Raw genomic sequence first — 13,868 nt, forward strand, 5'->3', positions numbered from 1 at the left:
TATTTTTTTAAGTTTGACTACTTTTGCACAATAAAAAAAACTTTTTCTCAAAAAAGGAGAGCATCTTTTTTGCATAACTCCTTAAAAATTTTTTTTAAAGGAGCTGTGTAGGGGGGATTTTGGCGGGATGACTTGTAGTTTACATTGATATCATTTTGATCGCTTTTTATTCCTTTTTTTGGTGGTAAGCAAGCAAAAACTTTAATTTTTTTTTAAATAGGGTCAACCGTACAGTATAAATTTTGTAATTGTGTAGGGCGGGACATTTTTCAGTGGAAAAAGGGTGTATTTTCTTTTTTGACTTGAATATTTTTTTTATTTAATAATTATTATTATTATTTTTTTAACTTTCTGACCATTTAATAGCCACACAAGGGGACTATAATAGACAGCCTTTTGATCGCTTCTAAAACGCATTGTACTGTCCATGCAGTGCAATGTATTTTACTATAAGTTCTTTACTGACATTCCCCAGCAGGCAGCACCTGAGAGGTACGGCCTGCTGGGACACGATGGAGGCAGGCCTGGGGCCTTGACTAGTCCCCGGCCTGTGTGCACTGACATTGGTACCCCGCAATCTCATTTGTGAGGTGGTAGTGGGAGGACAGAGGGAGTCCGCTCCCTCTGTAACCACTTACACGCCGCAGGCACTATTGCCTGCGGTATCTAAGGGGTAAAACTACCCGGATCAGCACTTTCGTCGGTTCAGGCCCTTAGAGCAGCAGCGCAGCTCTCATGGGGGTGCAGAGCCCCTGGTCTTACTGCTTAGAGTGGGCTGCCGTAGAAAGGTGTTTTGCAGTCACTAAGGCATATAGTACCCATAGCGGTTGTCACATAGGTTTCCGGGAAGATATGGGTCACTAGAAAGAATAAATAGCGGTATCGCTGGGCCTGTGCTGCTCATCTGGCATGGGATTCTGGATGAGCAGTTTGGAACGTAAAACTAAATAACTTTTATCTTCAAGTCTAAGCAACCGCAGGAGCCTCCAGAGGGGTGGAAGGGCATCCCTTTACTGGTGTTTTTGGGACAATAACACACAGTGTCTTCCTTCAGCGATTTGTTTCCTTACAAAGGACGCGGGATCCGCGCTGGAAACAGTTTAAATTCATCACCTCAGCGGATTTCAATGGATTGTGTTTCCAGCCCCAGTGGGTGTTCAGGGGTCAAGTGAACGGCACAGTCCAAAGAGTGTATTGATATTTATTTCCTGAGCTGCGTCCCCTTCTCCTCTCACAGGACTGCAGCTGAGAAGAACGTCTTACAAACAAAAAGGAGCAAAAAGGTTTTTATTTTCTTCTTTTTTATTTCACCGCAGCTGCCTATAGACAAGCAAGAAGAATGGCGGCAATAAAAAACACAGAAAAGATGAGGAGCAAAAGACCAGAGACAATAGGTGAGGGTAGACAAGCAAGAGGGGGGAAGAAAGAGCGAGAGAGGAATAGAGAGATGGTGAGAAGAATAGAAATGGAAAAAAAGAATTAAAAAATGCATTCACGAAAGAGAGAGTGAAAAAAAGCAGATCAAAGCGCACAAGAGAGCAGACAAGAACCAGAGCAGAAACATGCGTGCAGGAAAGAGAGAGAGAAAGGAAAGCAGATCAAAAAGCTGAAGAGAGCAGAGACAAGAACAGAAACATGCGTTCAAGAAAGAGTGTGAAAGGAAAGCAGATCAAAGAGCCCAAGAGAGCAGAGACAAGTACAAGAGTAAAGAGGTGTTCCAGAAAGAGAGAGTGAAAAGAAAGCAGACAGAGGACGAGTGCAAGCTCAGAGGTGAGAGTACGAGTGCTCAGAAAAGAATGTGAAAGAACAAATGAGCAAGAAAGGAATATAAGGCCTCATGCACACAACCGTGGTGTGTGTTTTGTGGGAAGCAAATCGCGGACACGCAAAACACAGAGCGTGTTCTGCAATTTGCGGAACAGAACGAACAGCCTTCAATATAAATGCCTATTCTTGTCCGCAAAGCGCGGACAAGAATAGGACATGTTTTTTTTTTTTTTTGCGGGGCCACAGAACGGAGCAACGGATGCGGACAGCACACGGAGTGCTGTCCGCATCTTTTGCGGCCCTATTGAAGTGAATTTCCATGAGTCTTGTACCCGCTCACAGCATAGTTCTGTTGCGTCTCACTCACCTTCCCAAAGCTTCCTTTGCCCAGCACCTTCAGAAAATTGAAATCGGATACTTTCACTCTGTCTCTGTTACCATTGCTGTCAATTTTGGCCACTGGATTTAACACTTTCTCTTCCGCTGCTTTGTTGCTGGGACCAATTTTGGCTCTCTACAAAAAAAGAACAAGGGTGTGACTCACAGTGATGTGCAACAGACGGTTTGGTTTTTTATTGTAATTTCATTGGTTTTTATGTTCAACAAAGAAAAGCCAGAAGAATTCAGAATTCAGCTCTGGATGCGACTGTAGCATTAGACGTAACATGAAGCACATGGCCACCTTTGCAACCAGTTGCTTTATATTGCTCGAATGCATCTTAAACAATAAAGCCGCTTTGCTAATGGTCTCAATTAAAAATGTTCTAATGCTTTGTGTATGCCGCCCCTTATGCAGGCCTGTGTGTCTCCACGGTAACAGACTACAAGCTCTATGTAGTCTGATCCTGCGGCCTCCTTTCCATCCGTCCTCTACTTCTTGGTAAAACATTCTGAAGGTAGCAAGACGTAGGGGATAGACAGACAGAATAAGGGGAAAATGTCAAATCCGTACTGTGGCACAGGGGGTATATCTCCCCCCCCCCCTAGTTAATGCCTCGCTGTTTTCAAGATCTCTGAACATAAACAATCTCACTGAATACACCCTGCTACTATCTCACAAGATCCCAGCAAGCGGATCGAAACGTTGCGTGTCTGGTGAATAAAGTCGCTATACTTATTTTTACTCCTTGGATGTGCCGTGGAATTTCTTCATCTGAACATAAACAAGAACATTTCCATCACTGATAGCAAGCAGAGACATAAACCCTGCTCTGACAGCTGAGGGTTTGCTACAGTGTATTAATACAGAATTCTCTGTGAGCTAAAAACAAAGGGCCACCTTGTTCATTATTATACGACACTTTTGTGGCATGAAAAACTCGCAACTTTTCCCATAGCACTTGCGCAGTGCTGTTACTCCGCCAGCTTAGCCACTTTTCTAAAAAGGGGATGTGGAGGGGGAAGGACACATTTATCACGGTGCACGGACTGCCAGATGCTGCACCGCGTGGCCATGATAAATCCACCCCATGGACTTTTTTTTAGGCTTTGACTGTAAGCAAGAGAGTTTCCATTCACTGAAAGCAGCACTTAAATAACTAACACTTTGTCGCCATTGAATAAACCATGACAACTAGCAAAGTGTTTGTTAGTTCACATATCAGCTCCTCCTGACTACATAGACACATTCACAACAGGAAAGTTGTCCGGGCATGTTGGGAGCTGTAGTTTTGCAACAGCTGATGCGACCTCTGCTGTAGGGAGATCCTCCGAGTGCGGATAGGACATTTGTCAGCCTCCATGTGCGGATCACTCTGCCATTGCAACGTTGCGGAGCCCCTGCTGTGCCGCTCTAATTGCCTGTACGGTAGTGTAATTGGCAGGCTTGGGCTTTTGGACATGGCGCGCTCCTGCTTATTCCTCTTTTAATTTCTCAAGAAGCTGCCATATTGAGAGAGCAGCAGAGAGTTCAGTCTGCCATGAAATTCCATTAGCCTGATTCTGAGCTCTTCAATTTGTCTGTTGCTCACAGCTCCCGCAGATAACAGGCTCCTGAGCAATCTCTCAGTCACAGCTCCAGCTAATTTGTTATGGCAAGGCTGTTTGCACCCCTTTCAAGGTCACCTGCAGACTCTGCTTAAAGCCCCAACGCCGTCAGACACCACGCAAACAATATACTGCGCTTAAATGCCTAACAAATTATTACATTATTGACAATTCCCCTTATTCTGCGGGAGATCACAGCACGGGAAGCTATATACTGCTTAAAAGGGGTTGTCCCATGAGTAATGTAAAACATGAAAATCAGACATCATGATAATTTCTTTCTAACAAAGCTGGAACCGACCCTGTACCTCACGTGGATCCAGAGATCTGCCCCTTTATTGCTCTACTAGATTTATTTCAAGCTATCAGCTCAGGGGGCGTGTCCCTTCTGCTGCAGCTCTCTCCCTATCAGCTCAGGAGGCAGTTGAAGGATGGAACTGAGCATGTGCGGCTATTTCAGTGAGCAGGACAAAGAAATAAGAAAAAAAAAAACAGCAGGTGGCGCTATACATATACATTTGAATAGCTCAGGGACTATACTAAATTTTTAATTATATGCAATTACAAAAGTATTCAAATCCAGGTGCTGGTTTGAAAACTGCAGAATATTTTTCAGGGGACAACCCCTTTAAGGGTATCAACACATTTGCTTCTTAGGATGTGACATCTCAGACATCCACGCTTGCTTTTTTCCCTAACTGCCCAGTGGTAGGCACAGTATAGTATGCAGCATGGCCACAATATTCTCTAGTGCCCAGTGGTATATACATAGCCAACGGCAGAATGCCAACTTTCTGTGCTGAATAATTTTCTTGGTCGGATTTCCATTTTCCTGATACAAAAGCTCCAAATCTCCTGTACAGACAGAGATAAATTATAAAATTCTTGTTACCAGCAGCCACCACTAGAGGGTGCTCAGGAGAAGTTCAACGTATAAACAGTATGCAGTAAGCTCTTAAACTCCCTCTAGTGGTGGCTACGGGTAATCAGAACTTTATCATTTAGCTCTATGTAGAAGCTGAGAATTTGGGGCTTGGTATCAGGAAATTGACTGCCAACGGTTGTCAAGAAACAAAAATAATATTGGACCCATTTTTATTTAACAACAAAAAAAAAAAAAAAAAAAAATCTGGAGGTTCTTTGCACGGATAATACATGACATACATTAGTCATGGGGGCAGGGCCTTCCTGCCATTCATAGCAATAAGTTTTTGCGGCCCCATTCACTTCAATGGGGCCGCAAAAGATGCGGACAGCATGCCATGTGCTGTCCGCATCTGTTGCTCCGTTCCATGGCCCCGCAAAAAAACAAACAAAAAAAACATGTCCTATTCTTGGCATTTCTGCAATGGGCCGCCTGTTCCGTTCTGCAAATTGCAGAAGGCACACGAGCGGCTTCTGTAATTTGTGGACCGCAAAAAACTTAATGGTCGGGTGCATGAGGCCGCCAACCTGACGTAGCTGAACGCTGTGCTGTATTTGCATCCTTTTATCATCTCCATATCCAACACCCCATACAGCGGCACGAATGCTGTATTGTCCTCATCTGCCCATCATCAGAAGAAGGAAACTTTCACGTATCTCAGAATATGCTCGTTCCCCTTTTCATGTAAGTTTGGGGTGGAAACGATCCCCGGCCCATACTCTTTGATATCCGCCATCAAAAGACATGTTCCGCTTTTATACTGAGTAACAAGCCGCCACAATGTTTCATGAAGACAAATTGCTTTCCATGCTCAGAATGTGCCAGTGTGCCCTTCAACACAGGCCGCCTCTGGAGCTGCCTAACAAGGGTTCAGGGGTTTTAAAAAAAAAATCTTTTTTTTTTTTTTAGATTATTTATCAAGACCGGATCAGGAACTTCAAACACCCATCCACTGCCTCTCTGCCGGGAGCTGCTGCTTAAATAATGTTCCTGGGGATTAGAGACCGAGAACTGAGGCTGATCTGACAAGCTGCAGAGCGGAGTCCCTCGCTGCGCCTTCCCCACAATGAAATATTCATCTGTGATGAATTCTGACAGCAACTTGGAAATCTGCAACAAGAATACCTGCTGCTGCACAAGGCTGGAGATCCAGGGCTACCACCACGCAACCAGGGAGCAATGGCAACCGTAATATTAACCTCCAGCTGGTTCTGCACATTATGCTTTAGAAGAAGTTAATAGATGTAGCAGAGCAGAATCTGCCTTTGAGCTGTGTATTTCACTCACTGTTCCATTTAAAGGGGTGTCCTGGTTTTGCTTAAAAGGGATGTTTAGGAGAAAAACATCAATGTTTTATTTTCACGAATAGCACCCCGCTTTCTGGTAGTGCTGCATTCAATTGAATGTGGCCAAACGGCAATGTCAGAGTTAAAGGGGTTGGGTCTTCTCAGACAATGGGGGCATATCGGCAGGATGTGTTCGATAGGTGCGGGTCCCACCTCTGGGACCCATACCTACCTTGTGAACGGAGCCGGGAAAGTCCCGGACGGCGTACCTGCTAGAAGTTTGTGGATTAAGTTACTGATGGGAGTTACGGGCTGGGGGGGGGGGGGGGTGTTCCTGCACAGTCTGACACTGTAATGTATGCCAGGTGGTGTTGTAACACCCCGGAGTGGTGTTAACACTCCTACACCCTGCTACTATCTTTAATGGTCTAACCTAAATGCCATCTTATGTATTTTTGTCCAGGTCCTCTGCCCTGTGTATCCCTAATCTTGTTATGCAACTGTTTTATTACTACATGTAATGTGCCTGGTTCACCAGCAGGTGGCAGTGCAAATGGCAGAGCTAAAGTTACAGAGAATGGAACTCACCATTCTATTCTCCCCCTTTGGGTAGAAGTGGGCCAGTCCTGCTTCCTGGCGGAAGGGTGGGGTAAGCTAGAAAGGAGAGGAGCAAGTTGGGGCACATTCAGGCATGCCTATGCCAGCCGGAGCACCCTAAGCTTAGCTGGCCATGAAGAAAGATGTCTGGAAGCCATAGGGGCCAGAGGAATAGTTCTTTGGCCTCCACAAGAGAAATCAGCAAGCGGAAGAGTTATTTGGCTGAAGATAAGTTTTATATGGTGTCAAGAGGGGAATAACAGCCCAAGGCACCCCATCCAAGGATACCAGAGCAGATCAGAAGTACAGAAACCAGACTAAAGCAGAATTTAGTGCAGTATAACAAAGCAGAGTTATTTAAGCAAGCCTGTAAGTACAGCAGAGAAAGAGAGAAAGCAGAGTTATTGAATTTGCCTGCCAGTTTATGCTAAAGCCTGCTGGAACCAAGACAAAGCCTGACAATCATTTGGATGAACGTTTATTCAAGTAAAGCTGCTATTGAATTTCACCACAAGGTCTGGACTATTTTTCCTTTGTTCCTCAATTATTCCCCCTTTATTTTGCTTTGGAGTCGAAGCCTGGGGTCCAGCAGTATCCAGGTAAGAGCACCGTGACACAGAGAGATTTAGCCTGCACTACACTACACTACACTACTCGGCATTCCTACTACACCTGGGACGCTATAGAGTCCCTGGGAGGAGGGGGGGGGGGCGTGTTGCAATGCCCCATCTGGGTGTCTGGGAAAGATATTCAAATTAGCCTTCCTAAACCTATCTGATGGCAGCAGATGTTAGACATGATAATTTGAATATATTTTTTCCCAGAAATCAAGAGGAGCATTGTCTAGCCTACAATAATCATGTATATCAGCTGGTCTCCATAATAGAAATAGTACCCACCCAAAGGTTACCCCTAAGGCCTTGCAACTAGAAAAGTTGTTGTCATCTGCTTTTCTCAGATTTTCGTACTGAAAGATCTAGTTGCGCACATCCTGTGCACCCATACTCTACATACTAGGGGCTCTCCGCAATGAGAAAGTACCCCTTAGACAAGGCATATATATTGTTGAGAAACACATAGTTGTATAATAGTTTGTCTCTCTCTCCCTCTTGTTTGTCTGAAACTTATCACAAAAAATTTGGGTTTGTCTAAATCCAAACTTTTTCAGAAGTTCAGACTGAATCACGAACTGAAGGAACCAGTAGGCTCATCCTTGAAACATCGTGTAATGTGTGATAAATTTAGTGCAAATTATAGCATTCATCATATGCAATATTGACTTCACAAATTCCCCTGTTTTCCCCTAAAGGGGTTGTTCACCTTGGGGTGGCGAGGGGGCATTAGCAAACCGCCTCTCTTTGGCACACCTGCAAATAGAAGCATTCTTACCCGCAACCCGGTGCTGGCTCCACTGCCTGGCCTTGGCTTCTCTGCTAGCCTCCCAGATCTAAATTTCAGCTCCCCTTGCATCATATCAGATAGTCATGTTATGCAAAGGAGAAGCGGAGGCCGGGGCGAGACGGAGCCGGAGAGCCAACGTTACGAAGCATTTATGTATGCTTCCCGTCTCAGGTGAGACAAAGAGAGAGGGTTTTGCCAAAACCACTACCTCTGCTCCAAAGGTGGACAAGCCCTTTTAGAGTTTTCAAAGGCTTTTCAATTGTACCCAATCTAAGCAATCCTCTGGCAAGTTACCTGCACCGATACATAGTAACAAACTATGAGGACAGGAGAGAGATTTGTGCTGCTGATGTATTTAGCTCACAGAGGATTGTCTAGACCGGATACATTATAGCAAACCCTCAGCTCTGAAAAGTCACCAAGCCTCCACATTTAGGTAAATCTCTGCGAGTCAAATACAAGAGGAAATTTTGAGTTATCAGAGGGGTAGGGGCCCTCTTCAGGACCCTCATCTAGAAGTTGGGGGTTGGCTACAAATAGCATCTCTCTTGCTGGAGGAGCCAACATTGTCTGTACATTACACAGAACGGTAATACTTCATTTCCCCTGTGGGGGCACTGCAGGGAAAGGGAACACTTGCGGGCGAGATCCCCACAGATTGCAGGTGCTAATCTTGCGCAATAAAAAGTTGTTTTCATCTTCAAGCTCTGATTTTTGAGAACGTAGAGAAAAAAAAAAAAAAAAGCAATCCGTGTGAAGATTGATCTCTTATTTCCTGAATGACAAGGCGAATGGGAGAAGTGTATAAAAATAGCCTTTTGATCACAGACTACGAGCCGCCGCGCTTCTGACAACGGGCGGCACAAGGACCATTGTGTAAAATTTCCAAAGCTTCTGGTTACCATGGAAATAAATATTCCTAACACGTGCGTCAGAATAAAAAGTGCCGCCTTTCCCGCCCCTTGCCCTCAAATGACTCTTGTCCTCAGAGATGTCTGCGAATATACAGACTAACAGAGCATGATGGGAGTTGAAGTTTTCTCAATGGCAGGAGAGCCACGAGCTAAGATAATCAATCGTTTTTCATTTTACAAAGCCTCTTCTTAGAAAGCCGATCAAAAAACTTAAAGGGCAACTCCACCCATAGGAAACACTGGCCTTGGGTGAGTAGCATAAAACAGCCAAGTATTACCAATTGCTCCTGTCATTTAATAATTTAACTGTAGTTAGGGGATCAGTTTGTAAAACTAGGCGGTATTGCTGTATTTTGTGACGCTAATAAAAGGGGTGGGGCTGTGACAACCTACTAGGCATGGTCGTATATATTGTATGCACGGACAATTTCCATTGGGTTGTGTCTAGTATTTCTGCTCAGTGCTATTGAATTAAATGGGGCTCAGCTGCAATTAGACATGTAACCTGTGGACAGGCGTGGAGCTGTTTTTGGAAGAAAGCAGCCATGTTTATCTAATCCTCACAATTAACCCTTTACAACTATTATTAAAAGGAGCATAGTGGCCGTAACTGATGTCGGAGATCCCAGACCCTCACCGAGTCCTCTTGGCCACTCTGCAGCATTAGAGGGGTCATTCAGCCCCTTAAAATTGTATTACCAAAGGCATAAAATGCTATAAAATAAACCTTACCGATCCCCCACCGCAGCTTCCCAGGTCCCCCACCAATCTACGTAGACTGGCCTCCAGCAACGGTGTTTCGACATGCGACCGCTGCAGCCAATCAATGACTGCAGTGGTGACTTCAGTGGTCTGATATCTGTGCCACAGATGCCAATGGTCCTGGCGCTTGCTGCAGGTCGGGAGAAGATTGTACAAATTTACCCCCAAAATGGGTAATTTGTGGACGTTTAAGGTAGTCTAGGAGCTGAGCTAACAAAAAAAAATTTTTTTTATTGGCAACTATGATCATCCTCGATGGAGGCCGCGGTACGGAGACCAATGGGGAAGTGGGCCAGTTTGTTATTTTATAGTGTTTTATGCTTTTGGTAAATAAATAAAAAACATCTAGGGACTGGACAACCCCTTTAAGGGAACTTAAAAGTAACACTCTCAGGGGTGGGGTAAAGAAGCAAGAAAGGGCCAAACCCTTTCACCCCCCTGACTAGAATTTTCGCGAGCCTATTTCACAAGCTACAGAATGATCATTTTGTCACAGAGTCACCCAGGCTTCATAGAAAATGCACAGTCCCTACCGCATGGCTATGCATGACATTACTAGAGAGATTTCTCCGTTTTCTCCGGAGAAGGTAGATAAGATTGCCCGGTCACTCGGGTGACTATGGACGCAGCTGCCCCTCTGATGAGCAGGTCCCGGCAGCAGGACAGATAAAGCAAGGGAAAATGAACTCATCAAGGAGACGAGATTGACACGCTACCTCCAGCTGTACGCCAGCCACCGGCCTATGACCTCTAGGAGACAAGGTGCTTTTAAAATAGACGAGCAGTAATCAAATATTAATGTTTAGCGGGCTCCGTTCAGCCGGCTGCGAGCGGGCATCACCGATAAGGCGATGCATGGTTATATATATGTAAATCCGCCATATACAAGCATTGTGCCGGCTTATCACACCCATCGCTGCCCGGTCACAGACCAGTTACTGTATTCATAGAGGCAATAATCTCAGCATTTGCACTGAGTAACTGCATTTTTAACCAGACTGAGCTGATTCCTATTTCCTCTACTCACATCCAGAGCTGCGTTCACAATTCTACTGGCTCCCAGCGGTTTGTTTACAATCATCTGAGTTTTGATATGACAAAAGGGAATTTGACTGCAGCTTTGGATGTGAATGGAGAAGAACATTAACAAGACAAATAAAGCAAAGGCTACTTAAATTTGTTTGCAGTTTCTATATACAGTAGCTCAATGCAAAACCAAAAGGGATGAGGCATTCAGTAGGGGAAGGGGGGTGTACTGTACCTCCACCCCATACTGTGCCGGGGACTGTCAGAGCATGCTGGGGGTTGTAGCTTTGCAACAAGTTAGAGATCACTGTACTACAAAAGTCATAATATTTTAGGATCACTGAAAATCCCAAAAATTTGACGTACCTCAAACTTCTGCCGGAGCTCCTCATTTCCTTCTTCTCCCTCGGGTGGCACAGGCACGTTGAAATACTCGCCCTCTTCTTGGCTGAGCAATTTGAACCTAGGAAGACAAGAAACCTATAAAGGACGTTTTTAAACTATTGGCGGAACCCACACAAAGGCAGATATTGTTTCTCTGCGAAATAGAGGCCTAGTCCTACGAGCCCCCTTGTAGCTCCCCTCCCAAAAAATCTACTTTTTAACACCCAGAGCTGCACCTGCAGTCACCACTAGGGGGAGCTGCCAACATATACATTCATACATCTCCAAACACTTCAATGGGAAGCTTATATATGTCTGTAAGCAATGAGCTCCCCCTAGTGGTGGCTGGAGGAAAGAATTTTTACTATTCAACTCTATGGCCGTGTAAAGGTAGTAAGAATGGGGTTTTGTGCCCTGTATCTGATAAACGGGGCACCAACCCCTAGAAAGATGAAACTTAAAGGGTTGTCTCATCATGGACAATGGGGGCATATCGCTAGGATATAAGCCCCCATTGTCTTATAGGTGCGGGACTCCGGTCCGGCCACCACCAAGCCGGCTTCCCATAGAAGTGAATGAGGGCGTACGGCGCATGCGTGGCCCCAGCTCCTATTCATTTCTATGGGGCCGACGGAAATAGCTGAGCCAGCGCTCGGCTATTTTCGGCGGCCCCATAGAAAATTAATGGAGGGCGGCTGCGCATGCGCAGTGCGTCCTCCTTCACTTGCGGGGCTCCGTTCTCGATATAGGTGCGGGTCCCAGAGGTGATAAATAGAGGACAGACCGAACCCATCGTACCATGTAAGTCAGGAGGACAATGGAGTAAAAATGATTTCCTGGAGATGAGAAGAGATGAGTCTCGTCATGCAACGCAGAAGCAGAGGGGAAATGAGAATGTGGAGGATTAATGGAGGAACGTGTCTAGAGGAACGTGCAGAACCTTCATCCAGCCTCTTATGGCGGATTTCAGGAAGCTCAATTTTTTAAAATATTTTCTGAGTGTATGAGAACTGGGTAGCTGTGTCCCACCTCTAGGACAAGCACTGGGAGCCCTCGTCCTGCCTGGTAAGGCAGCCGCCGGCCATGCACTGCGCAGCGCTCTCCATTCACTTCTATGGGAGTTAGCCAAACAAGCATGCTGGTCCCTTTCTGTGGCTCCCATAGTAGTTAATAGAGAGGAGCCGCAGACACGCATGACCACATCTCCATTCAGTCTCTTGTCCCCATGCCCTCTACCTTGATTAGATCCATCCACCCAACTACTCCCATCATTGTGATCTTACCAGCCATCAACACTGGACTTTTGGAGCTCTGAAATGCCAAATGACAGCGAACCCATGAAGTCGTTTCTGCTGGTGAGGTCCCAGTCCCATATCTCCACTGATAACCTGCGATCCTTGTCTGACTCCTTTAAGTTACTGTCAAAAAAGAAGAGAAGACACACCCGAGCGGTCACACGGAGGACGAGGCCGTGGTCCCGGCCGACCGTAATCGTTAAGGCATCACTCACAATACAAAGGTCTCGTTAAATGTGGGGTTGAGGGAACATTTGATGGTTTTGGTCTTCTGCTTGCTTTCTCCCTTGGGGTCGGGGATGAGCTTCAATTTCACGTATGGATCCGAGAGTCCATTTGGGTCCATAGGAACCAGATTTCTTCCCTCTCCCACTAAATAAGACATTAAGTAAAGAGAAAGATTCAGGGACTGTGCAATGAAGAGGACCATGTTATAAAAAGGCACATCAGGTCCTCTGCTCAGAGTTCCCCCACTATTAGGCAATGTAGGGATCTGATACAATGAGTGGAGGACTTAGCAACATGGTCACCCCATAAATTCAATAGGCACTTTGTGATACAACGGGACCTCCACCAATCAGAAGAATGGAGTCCTGAAAGTGAATGGACATACACATTGCTGCTTTATGCATTCTCTAAGGGGCTGCCAGACAGCTCAGCTTTCTCCTGCAGCTCCAAAGATATGAAAGGAGCGGCACTGCCATGGGCGACCCATCACTCCGTGGACTCCATTATTGTGATCGATGGGGTCCCCCAGGTTGGGCCACCAGCAATCAGATACTGATCTCCGATCCTGTGGGTAGGTGGCAAGACCTAATAGTTGGATATGGTTTCCATGCATATGTGCAGTACACAATCAGACATGCAATCTGCATCAGCACACTGCCTTGATGAAGGCGAATCCTGCGGCGCACACGTGTGTCGACTTCATAGCTGGCAAGAAAATGCATCATAGACAGTAATATGGCGACATCTTGTGGTGAAATGGAGGTAATGCAGCTGAGAGGCGTCATATGGAATGCAACCTGTTTCCGATCATTTACAGCAGGCATCCTCAAACTGTGGCCCTCCAGCTGCAAAACTACAACTCCCAGCATGCTTGAGGATGCCGGAGGGCTGCAGTTTGAGGATGCCTGCTTTACAGTATCCTGATACTAAGGGGATTGTAGACCCGGTGACCACTGCCAGCATGACATCCCGAGGAGGAGACGGAAGACTGAATCTGCTGCCCAAAATACATTAATGTGAATTGAGAGATTTAAAGAGCTGCTGGCCAATATGGATATGATCGGGGGTTCACATACTTTTGTCCACGTGTTGTATATAATAAAAGTCCTGAAGCAGAGCGACTCACCCGATACTGTCAGCACCTCCTTGAGGATCTCAGCTTTGATGTGTAATCTTCCGCGGCGTTCAGTGTGGTCCGTCCCGCAGAGGCTGGGAACGTTCATTACACAGCGTTTGTGTACATTCATCATACATGCTGGGAACACAGAAATACACATTAGTCCGTACAGGGCGGTGC

The 13,868-nt window shown here is 45.7% G+C and overlaps 1 protein-coding gene and 1 long non-coding RNA gene across 3 annotated transcripts in view; one reads left to right on the forward strand and one right to left on the reverse strand.

Moving 5' to 3' along the window:
• LOC122945752 overlaps window positions 1–5,857 on the forward strand; it is a 46,458-nt gene extending 40,601 nt beyond the window's left edge. Inside the window, exon 3 of the long non-coding RNA XR_006391143.1 lies at window positions 5,588–5,857. This is a non-coding gene — a long non-coding RNA (uncharacterized LOC122945752). The remainder of the gene's footprint in view (window positions 1–5,587) is intronic.
• PRKCB (protein kinase C beta) overlaps window positions 1–13,868 on the reverse strand; it is a 140,773-nt gene that overhangs the window by 38,780 nt on the left and 88,125 nt on the right. For both annotated transcript variants that reach the window (XM_044304921.1, XM_044304920.1), the window contains exons 5-9: window positions 13,698–13,826; window positions 12,559–12,715; window positions 12,332–12,466; window positions 11,031–11,127; window positions 2,135–2,281 (exon numbers count right to left, since the gene is read on the reverse strand). In XM_044304921.1, the coding sequence (XP_044160856.1) occupies window positions 2,135–2,281; window positions 11,031–11,127; window positions 12,332–12,466; window positions 12,559–12,715; window positions 13,698–13,826 (665 nt within the window). The remainder of the gene's footprint in view (window positions 1–2,134; window positions 2,282–11,030; window positions 11,128–12,331; window positions 12,467–12,558; window positions 12,716–13,697; window positions 13,827–13,868) is intronic.

This window comes from Bufo gargarizans, chromosome 8 (genome assembly GCF_014858855.1).
Source record: "Bufo gargarizans isolate SCDJY-AF-19 chromosome 8, ASM1485885v1, whole genome shotgun sequence".
Lineage (NCBI taxonomy): Eukaryota > Metazoa > Chordata > Amphibia > Anura > Bufonidae > Bufo > Bufo gargarizans.